Raw genomic sequence first — 16,683 nt, forward strand, 5'->3', positions numbered from 1 at the left:
AGGGTCCAACTGCTGCCTGCAGGTGCTGCTCCTTCAGGCTCTTTTGGGGCAACTGCTCCCGCCCCACTGGGTCAGCTCTTACCAGCTCCTTGAAGCTCCTCCCTTGTGCTCCCTCAATGGTCTCCCCTGAGTCAGCCGTGCTGCCCCTTTTACCCCCTCCAGGTGACCCAAGGGGCCAATCAGGGGACATGGGGGGTGAGTCTCTGGAGCCTGATTGGTGAGGAAAGGGAATCCCAAGTCCTCCAATCATCTTTTACCCCTTCAAAACCCCTGGGCCAAATCACTACCAGATTGGTGAGGAAAGGGAATCCCAAGTCCTCCAATCATCTTTTACCCCTTCAAAACCCCTGAGCCAAATCATTACCAGATTGGTGAGGAAAGGGAATCCCAAGTCATCCCAATCATCTTTTGCCCTTTCAAAACCCCTAGGCTAGGTCACTGCCAGCTAGCCCGTCACACTATCATGTGTGGATGACCTCTACCTGAGCCAAGAAGTCCACAGGCCAATGAGTGGTAAAGCGCTGCTCGACCTGGTACTGGCAACTGGGGATGACCTAACTGGTGACCTAGTGATCGATGGGAAGCTGGGTGACAGTGACCATGAGCTGATCACCCCCACCATCTGCCGTAAAGCTGGCAAGTCAGTCAGCAACACTGAAGTCATTGACTTCAGGAAAGCCGACTTTGACAAGTTCAGGAAGCTTGTCAGTGAGGCCCTAAGGGACCACAACCCCAGGGGGAGGGGAGTTCAAGAAGAGTGGTTGCTCCTCAAGGGAGCGATCCTCAATGCACAAACTAAGTCTATTCCATCTCGGAGGAAAGGCAGCAAGAGGGCACAGCAGCCCCCCTGGCTCTTCAGGGATCTAGCAGACCTCCTGAGGCTAAAAAGAAAGGCTTAAAAAGGATGGAGGACGGGAGTCACCTCCAAGGAGGAATATTCTGCACTGGTCCGGTCCTGTAGGGAGCAAACCAGGAAAGAAAAAACTGCGACAGTACTCCAACTGGCTACAAGTATCAAGGATAATAAAAAGTCCTTTTAGATATGTGGGGAGCCAGAGGAAAAGCAGGGGCAACATTGGACCCCTGCTAAACCAGATGGGATGTCTGACAACGAATGCCCAGAAAAGCTGACCTAGTAAATGGGTACTTTGCATCAGTCTTTCATGAGTCCCATGGGACGCCCATGCCTACTACAGGACAGGGAGGTCTGGGTGAGGGAGATCCCCTGCCCTCCATCAATGCTGACCTCATGAAGGAACACCTTGAGAAGCTGAACACCTTCAAGTCAGCCGACCCTGACAACCTACACCCCAGGGTACTCAAGGAGCTGGTGAACATCATAGCCTGCCTCTGACATGGATCCTTAAGAACTCCTGGCACTCTGGTGTAGTGTGTAAAGATTGAAAGAAGGCCAATGTGGTGCGTATCTTCAAGAAAGGGAGGAAAGTGGATCCGGCAAACTACAGGCCCATCAGCCTGACCTCTTTCTCGGGGAAGGTCTTAGGAAAGTTTATTAAAGAAGCCATCCTTAATGGACTGGATGACGCCAACATCCTGAGGGATAGCCAGCACAGGTTTGTTGCGGGTAGGTCTTGCTTGACCAATCTCATTTCCTTTGATGACCAGATGATGGTCAAGGGAGAAGAGATTGATGTCATATATCTTGACTTCAAAAAAGCCTTTGATCTGGTATCCCATGATCACCTCTTGGTGACATTGTGACATTGGGTCCACCACGATCCGCTGGCTGGGAAATTGGCTCCGTGGTCAGACCCAGAGGGTGGTGGTTGATGGAAGTCAATTGTCATGGTGTCCTGTGACCAGTGGGGTCCCCCAAGGCTCTTTCCTTGAACCCATACTGTTCAACATCTTCATTAATGATGTGGACATGGGTGTCAGAAGTGGACTGGCCAAGTTCACCGATGACACCAAACTTGGGGGCAAAGCATCCACACCTGAGGACAGGAGGGCGATCCAGGCTGACCTGGACAGGCTCAGCAAATGGATGGACGAGACCCTGATTGTGTTTAACACTGAAAAATTCAAGGTTCTCCCCCTTGGGAGGAAAAACCTGCAGCATCCTTATAGGCTCAGCAGTGCTACATGGGCTAGCACTACTGAAGAAAGAGTCTTGGGGGTTGTCACGGCGCACCTCGCTGCCCTGCTCCTAGAGAGGGGAAAACTGGCAGGGGAGAAGCTCTGGCAGTGCCTAAGGAGCCCTAGCGGTGAGTAGGGAGCCCAGCTGGGGGTTGCCGGGGCAACTAACGTGAATCAGCTGCCTGTAGGAGGCAGGGCCTGGCCCTTATAAAACTCAGGGACGGAAGACAGGCTAGCAGTTCCCTGCCAGCAGCTAGAGAGGTAGGAGCTCCTGGAGTTAGGATGAGGAGAGAAGCCTAACAGCAAGTACCACTTGAGTGGAGTTAAGCAATGATGTTAAGTTATAGCCAGTCGGCTTTGGGATTGTGTTTGAGTTATAGCCAGGAGGCTTGAAGTTGTGTTTGTGATATTACACCGGTGGTTTGGGTGAGGCTATTAGGGGTTGGAGGAGGCCTCATCGGGGACTCACAAGGAAGTGTGAGGACCCTGGCGCCAGTAAGGGCGCAACTTCCGGGGTGCGTAGACCCCAGCCCCGGAGGGGGGCGTTTTGAGAAGCCCAGCATGGGCACAGCCAGCCCCAGAGAGGGGGCGGCACTATTAGGGAGCCCAGCGTGGGCACAGCCAGCCTCAGAGAGTGGGTGGCACTATTAGGGAGCCTAGCGTGGGCACAGCCAGCCCCAGAGAGTGGGTGGCACTATTAGGGAGCCCAGTGTGGGCACAGTGAACCCCAAAGAGGGGGCGGCACTATTAAGAAGCCCAAGGTGGGCACAATGAGCCCGAGAGGGGCAATATGTGAGGAGCCCTGGAGGGGCAGGATGAGCCCAGTAATAGGCTAGCGCTGCAGAAAACCCAAGAGAAGGGCAGGGTGCTGCGGTAGACCCCAGGAAAAGGGGTTAGCAGCACGGTGCGCCCAAGAGAAGGACAGGGTGCTGCAGTGGTCCCCAGAGAAAGGGGATAGCAGCACAGCGTCCTGGAAAAGGGGAAGCAGCGTGGTGGGCCTGAAAGACCGGAGGCTTGATATAGAGTCCCAAAGTGGACAAGGGTCCCTGAGTGGGACAACACTTTTAGGGGAGGCCCCAGAGAAGAGGGGCAGCGCTAGAAAAGGTCCCAGAGAAGAGGGCAGCATTTTAGGAAGCCCAAGGTGGGCACGGCGAGCCCTGAAGAGGGGAGTGCCTTATGAGAGAAGGCCCCAGAGAAGGGGGGCAGCAACAGAAAAGGCCCCAGAGAAGGGGGCAGTGTATGTATAGCGAGACACACCAAAGTCTATCACATCTGCGAGTCTTGGGGCATGGTATTAGGGGTTGGTAGGAGCCACGTGTAGCCCATAAGGCTAGGGTGCCTGGGGAGCACCATCATACCGGGAGACCCCCAGGGGGTCCGGGAACACACTGGGACAGAGCTCCCAGCTATCCGTGCCCAGGGAGTCCTAAGGCAGCCTCCCAACATATATTAAACAGCAAAGACGTGGCGGGCAAGAATCGAGGGTGCCCTTGGGCCGAATTGGCATGGAGAGAGGGCCTTAAGGAGATCACGGCCCTCCTATAGGACCCCGCCGTGACAGGGGTCATCATTGACCACAAGATCAACATGGGCCTTCAATGTGATGCTGCGGCTAGTAAAGCAAGCTAAACCCTGGCTTGCATCTATAGATGCTTCTCAAGCTAATCCCAGGACATCATTTTCCTGTTGTACTCAGGTTTGGTGAGGCCGCAGCTGGAGGACTGCATCCAGTTTTGGGCTCCACAATTCAAAAAGGATGTGGAGAAGCTTGAGAGAATGCAGAGAAGAGCCACGCGCATGATCAGAGGTCAGGAAAACAGACCTTACAATGACAGGCTGAGATCTATGGGGCTCTTTAGCCTGGAAAAGCACAGGCTCAGGGGTGATCTGGTGGCCACTTATAAGTTTATCAGAGGTGACCACCAGTATCTGGGGGAATATTTGTTCACCAGAGCGCCCCCAGGGATGACAAGTTCAAATGGTTATAAATTACTGTGAGACCATTTCAGGCTGTACATAAGAATGAAAATCTTTACTGTCCGAGCCCCTAAGGTCTGGAATAGCTTGCCATCAGAGGTGGTTCAAGCACCTACATTGAACACCTTCAGAAGAAAATTAGATGCTTATCTTTCTGGGATTCTATGACCCCAGCTGACTTCCTGCCCCCTGGGCAGGGGGCTGGACTTGATGATCTTCTGAGGTCTCTTCTAGCCCTAATGTCTATGAAATCAATGAACAGTCCACCCATGATCACCAGTCCCTCCTGTACTAAGGCTGGGAGTAGCAAATGAACGAGAGCACAGGCACCCCAAGCACATGGAAACATTGATGGACAGGGCAGGGCAGGGCAGGGCAGGGCAGGGCAGGGCAAAGGAATTATCAACTGAGACGTCTGATCTCCGTCCTGACTTAAACTGAGCCTGTTTAGGAGAGCACATGACACGATAGTCCCAGGGGCTAGGAATGAGGTCCTATGGAGTCTGCTGTCTTTTCTGTACTCCCTGCCTAGAACTTAGGCATGAGACAAGAGTCAGTATACGTAAAGGGATGGTTTATTAGATCCTTGGAACAAGTTCAAGAGCAGGTGGGACACTCATGCTCCTGCTGCTTCTCACCATCAGGCAATGAGCAGTACATGGCTCCTCCAGGACTTTGAAACAGAAGGCACCCAGACAAGGTGAGTGACCTGGTCAGACCTCCATGGTAAGCACAGTCAGAAGGAGAAGGTAGCTCAAGGGCTAAGGCACAATGCCACCTTGTGTGGACTCATGGGTCCTGTGCCCAGCTGTGCTCTCACGCAGGGAAAGAAAGGAAGGAGAGAGAGAAGCCTTTCCTTTGGCACTGAGTTCCTTTGATGCTTTTGAGTGCTGCCCCTGCTGCACTGGACAGCGTGGCATGGCAGACAGAAACACGTCCCAGGGACAGTCAAGACTGGAGCACACTACAACAGTCAGGTTAAGGTCCAATAAAAGCCATGGCCAGGAAGGAAGATGTGGGAACTTCTCCAGGCACTCATGTGGTGGCCTCCTCCAGCTGCCTGGCCAGCTCTCGCTGGTTGATTTCCTTCAGACCCTTAATGGTCATCTCCACAGCCCCGTCTGTGGTGTAGTACCCTATCAGCAGCTCACACATGCGCAGGCTGTCTGCCTCCTCCATCCTCCCCCTGGAGATCTTATCATACCCATCTGGTGGGGTCATGTTGTTAAGAGTAGACTTGAATCTTTTCAAATCATCCTTCTGCAACTCATCCAAGGCTTTCTGCAAATGTTCCTGTCGGCTTCTTGTCTTTTCACGTCCGATGACCACTGCAAATGGAACCCAGTTTATCAGCAAATCTCTTTGTCTCATCTGGACTCCTTCCTGCATTAAGGTCCAGGAAGTTCTCATTCAGAGCCTGTACCCCCAGCTCCCAAGTTCAATAGCTACTAATGCTCCTTTTCTCCACAAATGTGTCCAATCCCTTTCTGGAGGGTTTGATTTTTTGTTTTATTTAATGGGCTTGGGTAGAAAAATAAAAGCTGCAAAATACATCCAAGTCATAGCTGGGGAGGGGAGGTTGGCAAGAGTGTGCAGACAGCTCGAACAATAGGTGTGCTGTGGGGTGAGCTGCCTTCATTCTCTTCAAGTCCATGGTAATGTGGGACATGGGAGGATAAAGCACGATCACACCACAGCACTCTCCGCTATCTCACTTGGTTCCTTTAGCACAGACCTAGCTCTCAGGTACATGGGACTAAGTGCCAGGCTGGAGCTATTTAAGTAAGGCAATGCTGAATGACCACCCAATAGGAATTCCTTTCTCAGCATAAAGGGATATGTGACTCATTATAGCTGCTAAAGAAGAAAGGATTGGGGAATGTTTCGAGAGGTAATTGCCCAGTGGCAGATGATTGAGTATCATGAAGTATAGACACCGCAGGGAAAGACAAGGAAAATAAAATAAAGATGTGGCTCTGCCAGGGAGTGCCTGTGGAGACACTCTGCACCAAGAAAAGGTGGTTCCTGCCAGTGTCATCATCTCATTCCCTAGACGGGCAAAATCTCAATGTCAGTGCAGCTATGCTGGCAAAGCCCCATGGTGTGTGCGTGCTGTATAAGAGGAGCTGGCTTTGGGATAGGGACCAGGAGTTCAAAGCTCTGAATTCCTACTTACTTGTCAGCATGTGTGTGGAGGATACAGCGAGTGCTACTTCTTCTGCAGGAGAGAGGGAAACAGGGAGTCAGACCCTTGATACATGGCCTGTCTGGCCTTGCTCTGCTCCTAGGACATCCCACCCCAGGCTGCTGTCATTCTGGTGATGGGTCTCCTACCTTGTCTCACAATGCCCTTCCACACCAATTCCTTGCTACTTTCGTCTTTCACCTGGAGCTCCAGCTTCTCCTCCATGCTACTGGTGTGGATTTGTACAAATGGCTGCACCTCCTCTGGGCCCCAGTAGCGAAGCTGGAGATCCTGTTGAGAAGATGAGAATTTCCAGCAGGGGTGAGAGCAGAGAATGGGGACCCGTGAATGCAGAGATTTTCAGCCCAGATGCTGTGGCGCCCAGGGATGCCACAATATTCTTTCAAGAATCTCATGCTGCCCACACTGCCAGGTTAAAATGCCCCGCTGCAATTCTCTGTTTCCATCTGACAGTGTGCAGGGTCAAAGCAGAAAGGGGGTGGGCATTCCTGGAGGAAAAGGCCATCAGTAGCTTTTGAGAATGGGAGTGAATCAGAACTTCCTAAATCTGATGCAGGTTGCAAGTGGGAGAGGAACAGCAGAGAAAACCCTGGTCAGACCCAGGTCACGCTCCCCTTCATCATCCACTCTCTGCCACATTGTGACACAGGACGACTGAGCAGATGGACCTATGGTCTGACTCAATAAATGGCAGTTCTTATGTTCATAAACCAGTGCACTTCTAAAAACAGGCTCCCACTCTCTTTAGGTCCCATGGGTGGGACACACCTCAATCCCCTTCCCATGTTCATACCCCATGGTGACAAGAGCCACTATAGGATCTTTCTATAGCAGAGATTTTCAGCTGCAGAAATGCCAGAAAACCAGGAAATATGCCAGTGAGGTCACTCTGGGACCCCACTGCACACACCCCTGAGGCAGTGGCCTCTAGCACAGCTGGAAGAGGATGCTGAAGGTTGCTAGCGCAAGCTCAAACTACCAGGCCTGGAACATGGTTTGAGGCTTAGGTGGGAAGGGTGTGCTCATGGTGTGGTGCCAACATTCACTGCTGCAACCACCCAGACACTGAGTAAACCTTGGTGGCAACCATTAAGATAAACCTTCTTACCTCAGGTGTTATCTCAAGGCCAAAGGGGCTAGACACAGCATAATGGGAGCCAATATGCAAGGGCTTTCTGGTTTGAGAGGGTTTATGCAGTTTTATTGAGGAGTGCTCCTTTTCACACTTGTCAATGCCCTGAAAAATACAAATACATTCAACACTGTTCATCTAGCTGGAACTTTTCTAGTGACACCCACCACTACTGCCCACAAGCCCTTTCCACACAATATCCACAGTCAGGCCAGAGGCTCTGGTGAGTGATGAAGAGAATCCTGGCACATTATCCATTTCTCAGCCAATGGTCCACCTGGCTCAGGGGTTTTGTGATTTCATCTATATGCTCTTGAATATCTATTTTTGTTTTACAGACTAGTATTTTTCATGTATAGTCAGTGTGGGATTTTGTTACATGAGAAGGAGATTTATTGTGGTAAGTCTCTCATGTTGGAACAGGTTTGAAGAGGACAGTTCTGCAGGGCTTTCTTGGGAGAGTGTCATAATATTCCTTATCTCCTTTGCAAGGTGGCTAACAGCTGGATACCCATTCCCCATATCAGCAGTGCTCAACCTTTGGCACCATGGGGCAGATGAGTGGCACAGAGCCAGTCCTTGGGCTGAACTGGGTGCTGCATGCTAGGATCAGGGCCTTGGCCACTTTCCTTAGCCACACACCTCCAGACTGTGCGATCCAGTGCCTCTGTCTGGCCCCATACACTCAGATCAAGCCTAGTGCGACCATGGCCACTGCAGAGGGCAGGCACCTCTGACCCTAAGTTGTAACCTGAGCTGGATACACTCCAGAGGGAGGGGGAAACCCGCTCCCTCTGCCTCCCTGACTGGCATCACATACCTGGGTGGGGCTTAAACTCCCTATTGTTCTAAACAATGTCATCATGACTGGGAGGGGACCAGAGACCCTGCCAGTCTACCTGGCAACAAGTGATGCATTTCAAATTGGTTGGCTGGCAGCCAACAGTTGCTGGCCTTCATTGGACCAGGTAAATGAGGTTGTAAGGTCTATATAAGTTAAAGACTGCCCAGGAGGAGGAGCAGCAGCCATGATGGAAACTCTCGGAGAAGCTGAACCATCTGAAACTCACTCTCTCTCAAAACCCATGGTCAGTGAATTGTTTGCCTCCAGCGGGAATCTCCACCTGCCTCTGGATGATACACGTGAGTAAGCTACCTGAGATCTAACTAGATACACAGCTTGCAATAACACATACACATGATCAAAGGCTACCCAGCAAGCCCATTTACTCTATGGGCTTTTTCTGATATTGCTCTACCCTGTACCCTATTCCAAACCTACTCCTTGTAACCAATACAGTTCTCCTTTGGACCTCGCATGGGGAACTTATTGGGAGATGGGCTAGATTATGCCTTGGGGTCCCCTTGGTTCAGCTGACTGAGGGAGACCACTATTTGTGCTTCAGACTAAGGGAAGCACCCTAAATTCTTGAAGTGAGTCGAGTACCCTTAAGGGCTAATAGGCCTGTGTTTCCCAGAGGGCCCAGGTCCAGGATGAGCCCAGACTCTGGGTGATGGCAGTGCTACCCCCAGGCTAGCGGGTGTGCTCCAGGAAGGGGGTCGGCGAGACGTGAGGTGCCCCCAGGGAGGCACTCAGATCCTGGAAGGCGGTCGGGTGCAGTGAGGTGGATGGCTCAACACAGCAGCACCCTCTACTGACCTGCCACACAGGGTGGCCTGGGGTCAAGGCTGTGTGCCAGGTACCAGTTGCTCCAGAGCTGGTCTGCTGCAGCTGGAGCAAGTCCAGGGCAGATGCTGAGCCAGACGAAGCCAGGGATGTGGCCAGGGCTGTGTGCTCTGCTGCTGGGCAGTTGTGGCTGTGGCAGGGAGGAGCTGCAGGGTGCACAGGCTCTGGGCTTTTGTTGGGGAAGGGTTGTGTTGACCAGCCTGCAACAGTTCCCCAGAATTGCCTATGTGGGCTGTGGGCCCAAATAATTGACCACCCCTGTATAAATGGGATCTGCTACTAGCAGCAGCAGTGGTGGCTGTAGGGTTCAAGACCGCAGATATTTTCTCATATTTCTGTCTCCATACGCACAGAAGTATCTGCTGCAGCTTCCCCCAATCTTTACTTGGTTGAATGGATGTAACCTGGCCACAACTGACGCAGGATTTTGGCATAGGTGGTGTTTGCATGTTATATTTTGGTGCCATCCAGGGTGTGTTCTGCTCTTAGAACTGCCTTGACCCTCCTCTAATCCCTTCTCCTACTTTTCCACACTGGTCCACATTCAGCAAGACAGCCCTCCCCAAGGCAGAGCTCAGGCTGTAGGTGGCTTGGGCAGTGCCGGTGTCTGAAAGCTACAGTACATTTGGGAGATCTCTTCTGGCCAGGCACCAGCTCTTTTGATGTGTGTAGGTAGCCTGGCTAGAGTTGTCATTAGGGCTATGAATGTTAGTGGGTTTTTCAGTTGATGTTTGTTTTTCTTTCTAAATGTTCAGGGACTGAACAAAGACCTAGAGGGAGAGACAGGACATAGCAGTTTATTGCGGTGTCTCACCACACAAGAACTAGGGCTCACTAAATGAAACTAGCAGGTTGGACATTTAAAGCTAACCAAAGGAAATTCTTTTCCACTGAACGTGAAATGAAAGGGCGGAACTTGTTGCCACCATTTGTGTTGGAAGCTGACAGTTTAGCCAGATTCAGAAAGGGCTTAGACACCTTGCTGGAAGAAAGGGATCACCAGCGATTGAGTATGGGAGTGGGAAGCACAGCCTCTGGACCATAACTTCCCAGTCCTTAAATGCTGGAAGCGGCCAGTGAGAGAGGAACAGTGGAGAAAACCCTGGTCAGCCCCAGTTCACGCTCTCTTTCAGCATCTGCTCTCTGCCTCCCGTGACACCAATCTATTTGATGTGCCGAAACATCATGAGCGTAGGCCCATTACAAACTACTATAAGCCTCTTTCAATAATGGAGGCCAAAGTGGACACAACAACTAATTCCAAGGGACAAATAAAGAGAAAACAGGAAGGGGAGTGAGGTCATAGGCTAATAACATGAGATGCACAAGGGGACACAGAGCAGAGCACACCAGCCAGTGCCACTGCCCGCTGAGCAAGTTGAAGGAGCCTGTGGGCACTAACCAACAAAACTGCCAGGAGATGTGAGTGGGGGAGAGATAGGAACACAGCCCCACACTCAGCCGGGTTCCTGCCAGCCAGAGCCTCCTTCTGGTCCTGTAGACAGCCACCTGGGCCAGATCCAGTATAAGGCTGGCCAGGAGGTTCTGGGGCTTGATGGGGCCATGGATGGGAGAGAATAGCAAAAAAAAGGTGAGGGGAGAAGTGCAGCCAGAAACTCAGCAGGGGGTTCTGGAGGAGTGGAAGAGGGGCCTGTGTGACATAGGATAAGGAGAAAGATGGACTTAAGGTCTGACCCACAAATGGCAATGCTTATGTTCTTATGAGAAAAGGATCATCAGCTTGCACTGGGCCCCTACAATCCAGTCAATTCAGCTGAATCAGCTTGAGCATGGGGGTCCCTGCCTGGTGTCTCTCCCTGAAATGCCGGGAAAACAGAAAAAAGTGAAGCGTAGGAGTGAACGTGACAAATTAGGACCTACCATTTAGGCACTGGGCAGATGTATCTCACACAGTAATTAATGGTAAAGATTCAGGAGGCTTTACTACAAAAGAGAAGTTGGGAATGTCTACGTTTGGTCCTCTGGCAATATCTGAGAAGAGCATTTCTGACTGCCCATGTGTGGAATAATCATAAAAGCTGTCACTCCCTCCTTTTTTACTTAGTCACGCAAATCATTTTCTGGACTTAACCTAAGTTCTTGACGTTAAGAAATTCCCCAAAACTACAAGAGCACATCAGAGCCCAGCTTTGGACCCATATCTATCAAGCTACATCAAAGAAGACTTTAATTTCCAGAGTGGGGACCACCAAATGGCAGGCTCAAGGAAGTCAGGTCATGTACAGAGTCTCCTATGAGGTCATGCACAAGCCTGAAACTAGCCACCAACATTCAGACATCCTGGCCTTGATCCTTGCCAACAGGCTTCCTTGTGCCCCTGTCTCTGCTGCTGCCCACACCATGCTCCGCGATATTCGGGTAATGTGCTCACCCGTATTCCATGTCACTCTCAGTGCTCATTTACCTGTACAATGGAAGTATCCTTGGGGATCAGGTAGAGGTTCAGGGTGGTCTGGGGAGCTATCTGTGCCCAATACAGCAGCACCAAAGCATGGATTCGAGGTACCATCTTAGACAAAAGCCAGTTCCAAAGCACTCCAAATACAGAGAAGCTGGGGTTCTCCAGCATGGCATGGGATGACCCCACCCTTGTCGGCTTCTCCAGGGTCATGCCCCCATCAATAAAGTGTGCGATCTGCACCTGGGTCCTGTCGATCTGTCCCCCTGTCAAAGGAGAGGCCCAAAAATGAACTGCTGTGCAATTGCTTGCTGCTCCTCCTGCAATTTGTGGCTGGAGAAGAGGCCTAGGAGCCAGCACTTCTGTGTTACCTCCCCAGATTGGACAGTCATAGGGCCTGGTTTGTCAGAGTTGGGGGCTCTTGACTGTTATTGTCTGCTGTAGGAACTCTATTGCTAAAAGCAAGTGTTTCTGGCTAATTGCTGAATAATAAGAGTCACTGCATGGTGGGAGTGTTAGGCATCTGGTATGGCTGTTCCTTTCTGACTCACATGGGGTTAAACTCTGTCTGGAGTATCAGACCAGAAAGACTGAGGCAAAGCTCTCAGCCAAAACCAGCCAGGATGTCAGAGACTCATTGTGCAGATACCAGAGCCTGTGAGCACAAGGTCCCCCGGCAATGCTGTTTGTCAGCTTCACCCCAGAGTGGAGACCTGGCCTGGAGAGAGCTGAGCCTTCCCTGCAATATCACCCTTGCCTTCTAGATACACACAACTGCTTCCGGGATGGCCCAGTCATGCACGCCCCCCTGGAAGCGGAGCACAGCTTATATCATTCCCTGCACTTGGGCCCAAATCCTGGCTCTGAACCCATTATTCCCTGGACAGTGAACTCCCCAGGGAGTGGCTCAGCCTTGAGGCTGCACCACCCTGTTTCTGACCCCAAGAGAGTGAGGCCACAGCCTTGGCTCTCTCAATAGCAGCCTGTGCTTGTGGTACCAAAGGATGTTCATTCAGCCCCTGTTAATGGCCTAGTGTCTATAGGGGATTGCAGCCACACCTGGGCCTCCCTGACTGCTAATGTTATCACAGGCATTTCCCTTTTGTACCTCCAAGACACAGGAAATGTGGAAGGTAAATGGCTGCCACAGCTCCAGGGGTTTCCACTTGGATGCTGAACAAAGGACCGGCGACCATCCATCGCTGCTGATCCACGTCTGCCAGGCACTGACGCCAGGAATTGTACTTGTATGTGATGGTCACTTCTGCTCTCACCTTGAACCAGAGCTTGGTTTCAGAGCAACAGAATAATCCTGAGTGGGAGAGATGAACTCTGTGGGGCACAGGGAGAAAAGGAGAGGGGGTGAAGGATTAAATTGAGTTAGATGAAAACTTCCCATCAGAGTTATTATTTCCCCTAAGAAAACAAGGTACAGAATGGCAGCACAAAGGGGGGAGGGGGAGGTTTCTGTCTCTCTTTCATCCCCACCCCACAAAGTGTTTGCCATCACCCCATCACTGTCACAGGAGTCTAGCATGGAAACCTCTCCAGCACTCTTCCATGTTGATCTGGTGACTGACTTAAACATAGAGGGGAGTCTGGGCAGCAGTGACCATGAATCTGTTGTGTTCACAGTCCGTCACAAGGCAGACAAACTAGAAAGCAGGATTGAAGTTCTGGATTTCAGAACTGCAAACCTCAACAAGCTCAGGTCACTAGTAGGGGAAGTGCTGCGGGACCAGGGACTGAAGGTGAAAGGAATACATGAAGAGTGGCTGTTCCTTAAGGACATGATCCTTGAAGAGTGAAGGAAGCCCATTCCAATGCAAAGGAAAGGTAACAAAAGGGCTGCAAAGCCCTCTTTGCTAAACAGGGAAATCATGGTCCTATTAAGGGAAAAGAAAGAGGCGTTCAAACAATGGGAGCTTGGACATGCCCCAAGGAAGACTATCCAACAACAACCCAATCTTACTGGGAACAGATTAAAAAGCCTAAGGCAGCTACTGAACTAAAATTAGCAACGGAGATCGAGGGCAACAAGAAGTCCTTCTATAGGTATGTAGGGAAGAGGAGGAAAACAAATGGGAGTGTGGGGCCACTGCTCAGCAACTCAGGACAGCTGGTCACCAGCACTCAGGAGAAAACAACTCTTAAATGACTAGCTTGCTTTGGTCTTTCACAGGACCAAGGGGGAAAACATGCCAGATCGGGTACAGAATGAGGAGGTCAGGAGTGACTGCCTTCCTACTATTGCCATAGAACTGGTGTGTCATCAATTAGAAAAATGAGACATATATAAATCAGCAGACCTGGATGAACTTCATCCAAGGGCGATGAAGGAGCTGGCAGAAGTCATTGTGGGACCCCTAGTAAAACTTTTCCAAAACTCATGGTGCTCTGGAGAGGTGTCTGAGAACAGGAAGAGGGCCAATGTTGTGGTTATCTTCAAGAAGGGGAGGAGGGAGGACGCAGGGAACTATAGGCCAGTTAGCCTAAGTTGTATCCCAGGAAAATCCTGGAAAAATTCATCATGGAGTCCATGTTCTACTCCTTTCTTACCAACATTGCTGAATTTGCCCCTTCTGATCATCTTCAGGCAGACCATTATGCAGTGCAGTTGCCCTCAGCATAGAGCAGGGAGGGCCGGGGAGCAGCAGGCATTGTGGGAGAAAGGAGATGTGCAGGCCAGGGTGAGATGCAGGCCAGCTGCCAGAGGGGAGTATTAGGAGATGTGACAGCACTCACCAGACTTAGGACACCTCCTCCCAGGGTGCAGATCTTACTAGTTACACCTCTGAGTAGGAGATCTGAAATGTGTCCTAGCACTGTACAGGGTGCACAACCAGCCAGGTCTTCAAGGCAGAGCAGCTGCCTTCTCAGGGCAGGCATGGGGGCCGGCCAGCTTTCCTCTGTCCAGATGCAGAGCAGGAGGGAGAGCTGCCTGGGCAGCGGGCAGGCTGGAAGCACCCAGCTGCCTGATCTCCCACTTTATGAAAGTGAATGTCGTTTTTGTTCGACACCATCTGTTACTCTGCAAGTCTGGCACACACACGGGGAGAAGGAGAATTGCTCCAGGCCTCACCTGTATGTCTCCAGGTCCCCAGCTGCTCCCTGCATGGCTTCTGGTTTGATTTCCTCTGGGGTTGCCTAAAATGCAGGAAGGGGCATTAACTTGGTTGCAGTGAGGATTTCTTATGGGCAGAGTTCAACTCCCTCAGCAGAACTGCACATAGTGCTGCACCGAGCTGCATCCCCGTGAACATATGACTTCAACAGTCAGCCCCATGCACAGCCCCAGCTCACAGACAGCTCCACCCTGAGAGCTTCTGATCTTATACTGGAGCCACCAGCACATATCAGGCTCAGCTCCAAAAAGGGAGAACAAGAATTTGTTATCTTCATAATCAAACAAGGAATTTGTTTTGTTTGCAATAAAACCCTCTAAATAGACTTAAGGGCACTCTTGTCTAACACCATTTGAAATTCCAGGGTAGGACTCCTAACCTCCAGGCTCATTAGTGAACCAGGAACTGCTAATGAACATCTCTATCCCCTTTGCCCCAGAAAACATCAGTACTGTCACAAGCACAGATAATCCCACAGCAGGCAACAGAGCAAGAACACAACACGCCCTTGGAGCCACAGCTCAGTCCCTATGGAGAATCCAAGCACCTCATTCAGCTCTCATGAGGCGACTGGGCCCTATTAAGAGGGAAGCTGGTCAAAGCTCAGAACAACTGGTCATAGTTGTTGCCTGGTTGGGCCTGATCTGTGCCTGAAGAAACAGCTGGCCCAGCCTGATCTGTGCCTGAAGAAACAGCTGGCCCAGCCTGATCAGTGCCTGAAGGAGTTCCAGTGAACAGCTGGGCAGTTTGTGAGATCCTCCTGGGGTAATCTGGAGAGGGTGAGACCAGGTAGGAAGGGAAGGAGCTTAAAAGGTAGAGCTCAGGAGAGCAGGGCAGGTGTAACACTGTCTCTCCCGAGCTGGGATGTCTGGGGAAGTGCCAGAGTGGAAGTGGACTCCACGGTGCAGAAGCTGCCTCTGGGAGCAGTGTGTGACGATGCTCAGTGCAGCACTGACAGACAGATTGCCTCGCACACGTGGTTGAACCGGTGTATTCCTTCTGAAAGTCAGTGCAGCTGCTGAGATGTCAGACCGAGGTCTGCACCGTGAATCCTGGTCTTGGGTCCTGGCTCAGCTGCTCTTGGTAGATTCTGCACGGCAAGTGGCTCCCTCACCCAGGCACACCCAAGGTCTGCAGGGGACGTTCAATAGACCTGACAGCTAATGCCTGTATGCCTTCTCCCCCTGCTGTGGCTGAGCCCCAGTATCTTCATTTGTCACCACACACAGCAGACACACACCAGGGCACACGGGGATTGGAGATTAGAGTCGGAAGGGACTGTTGTCTCCTACTCAGATCCTGGGTAGATCGTCACATTCATACATTTCTAGCATCTTCCCCCATCCTGTGTTTCCCCATCCTCTGATCTGACTGCACAGATATGCTCCCACGCCATTTCACTGGGGCTGAACAGTGCCCAGCTCTGTACCCACATCGCCTTGGGGTATGAGGCAAGATCTGGAGAGCACCATGAGAGAGTCACACTGATCGATATCCCTACCTCCTCTTCCCCGGCACACAGGTTACAGCTTTCTTGTCCCCAGGTTTCCACATGGGCCTCTTCTCCTTTGCTCTTGTCTCCTGTTAAAGAAGGAAAATATTCCATCAGGTAAAACACATCCAGAGGGGTTAAGCACCCACAGGAGCCACTGCAATGTCACCTAAGTTATGAACTCAGAGCACAGCAGCTGCCTCCTGGGGACGGCAAGTGTGCATGCTCCTAGCCCGAGATGAAGGCAAGGTAGCTTAGCCCTTAATGAGAGAGTGGCAAGGAAACACCCACTTACCGTGGGGCAGGAAGGGGCCAAACATGCACACAAGAATTTACTGTTGAGGAACAGATGGACTGGGTGTGACAGGGTGGCTAACATGCCTTGTCACAAGGATGCAAGGGAAAGAAAAGAGGTCAAAACTTACCGGGGAAAATATGGTCAGAAGACAAGATGTGGTGAGAGCACCCAGGCTAATTAAAGGAATTAGCTGGGGAACCCAGAGCCGCAGCAGATCAAAGGCTGCCACAGTGAATCCAGGTGCTCCAGG

At 51.4% G+C, this 16,683-nt stretch overlaps 1 protein-coding gene across 5 annotated transcripts in view; it reads right to left on the minus strand.

Annotated features, from left to right (window-relative positions):
* Positions 1-4,633: 4,633 nt before the first annotated feature.
* Positions 4,634-16,683, minus strand: part of LOC102566162 (uncharacterized) — a 98,825-nt gene continuing 86,775 nt past the window's right edge. For 4 of the 5 annotated variants that reach the window (XM_059725660.1, XM_059725659.1, XM_059725662.1 and 1 more), the window contains 8 exons: positions 16,145-16,224; positions 14,601-14,665; positions 12,627-12,850; positions 11,525-11,784; positions 7,389-7,517; positions 6,409-6,550; positions 6,251-6,292; positions 4,634-5,402 (listed from right to left, as the gene is read on the minus strand). In XM_059725660.1, coding sequence (XP_059581643.1) covers positions 5,110-5,402; positions 6,251-6,292; positions 6,409-6,550; positions 7,389-7,517; positions 11,525-11,784; positions 12,627-12,850; positions 14,601-14,665; positions 16,145-16,224 — 1,235 coding nt within the window. In that variant the 3' untranslated portion in view covers positions 4,634-5,109. The remainder of the gene's footprint in view (positions 5,403-6,250; positions 6,293-6,408; positions 6,551-7,388; positions 7,518-11,524; positions 11,785-12,626; positions 12,851-14,600; positions 14,666-16,144; positions 16,225-16,683) is intronic. The other variant, XM_059725661.1, reaches the window with a different exon arrangement.

This window comes from Alligator mississippiensis, chromosome 4 (genome assembly GCF_030867095.1).
Source record: "Alligator mississippiensis isolate rAllMis1 chromosome 4, rAllMis1, whole genome shotgun sequence".
Classification (NCBI taxonomy): Eukaryota; Metazoa; Chordata; order Crocodylia; family Alligatoridae; genus Alligator; species Alligator mississippiensis.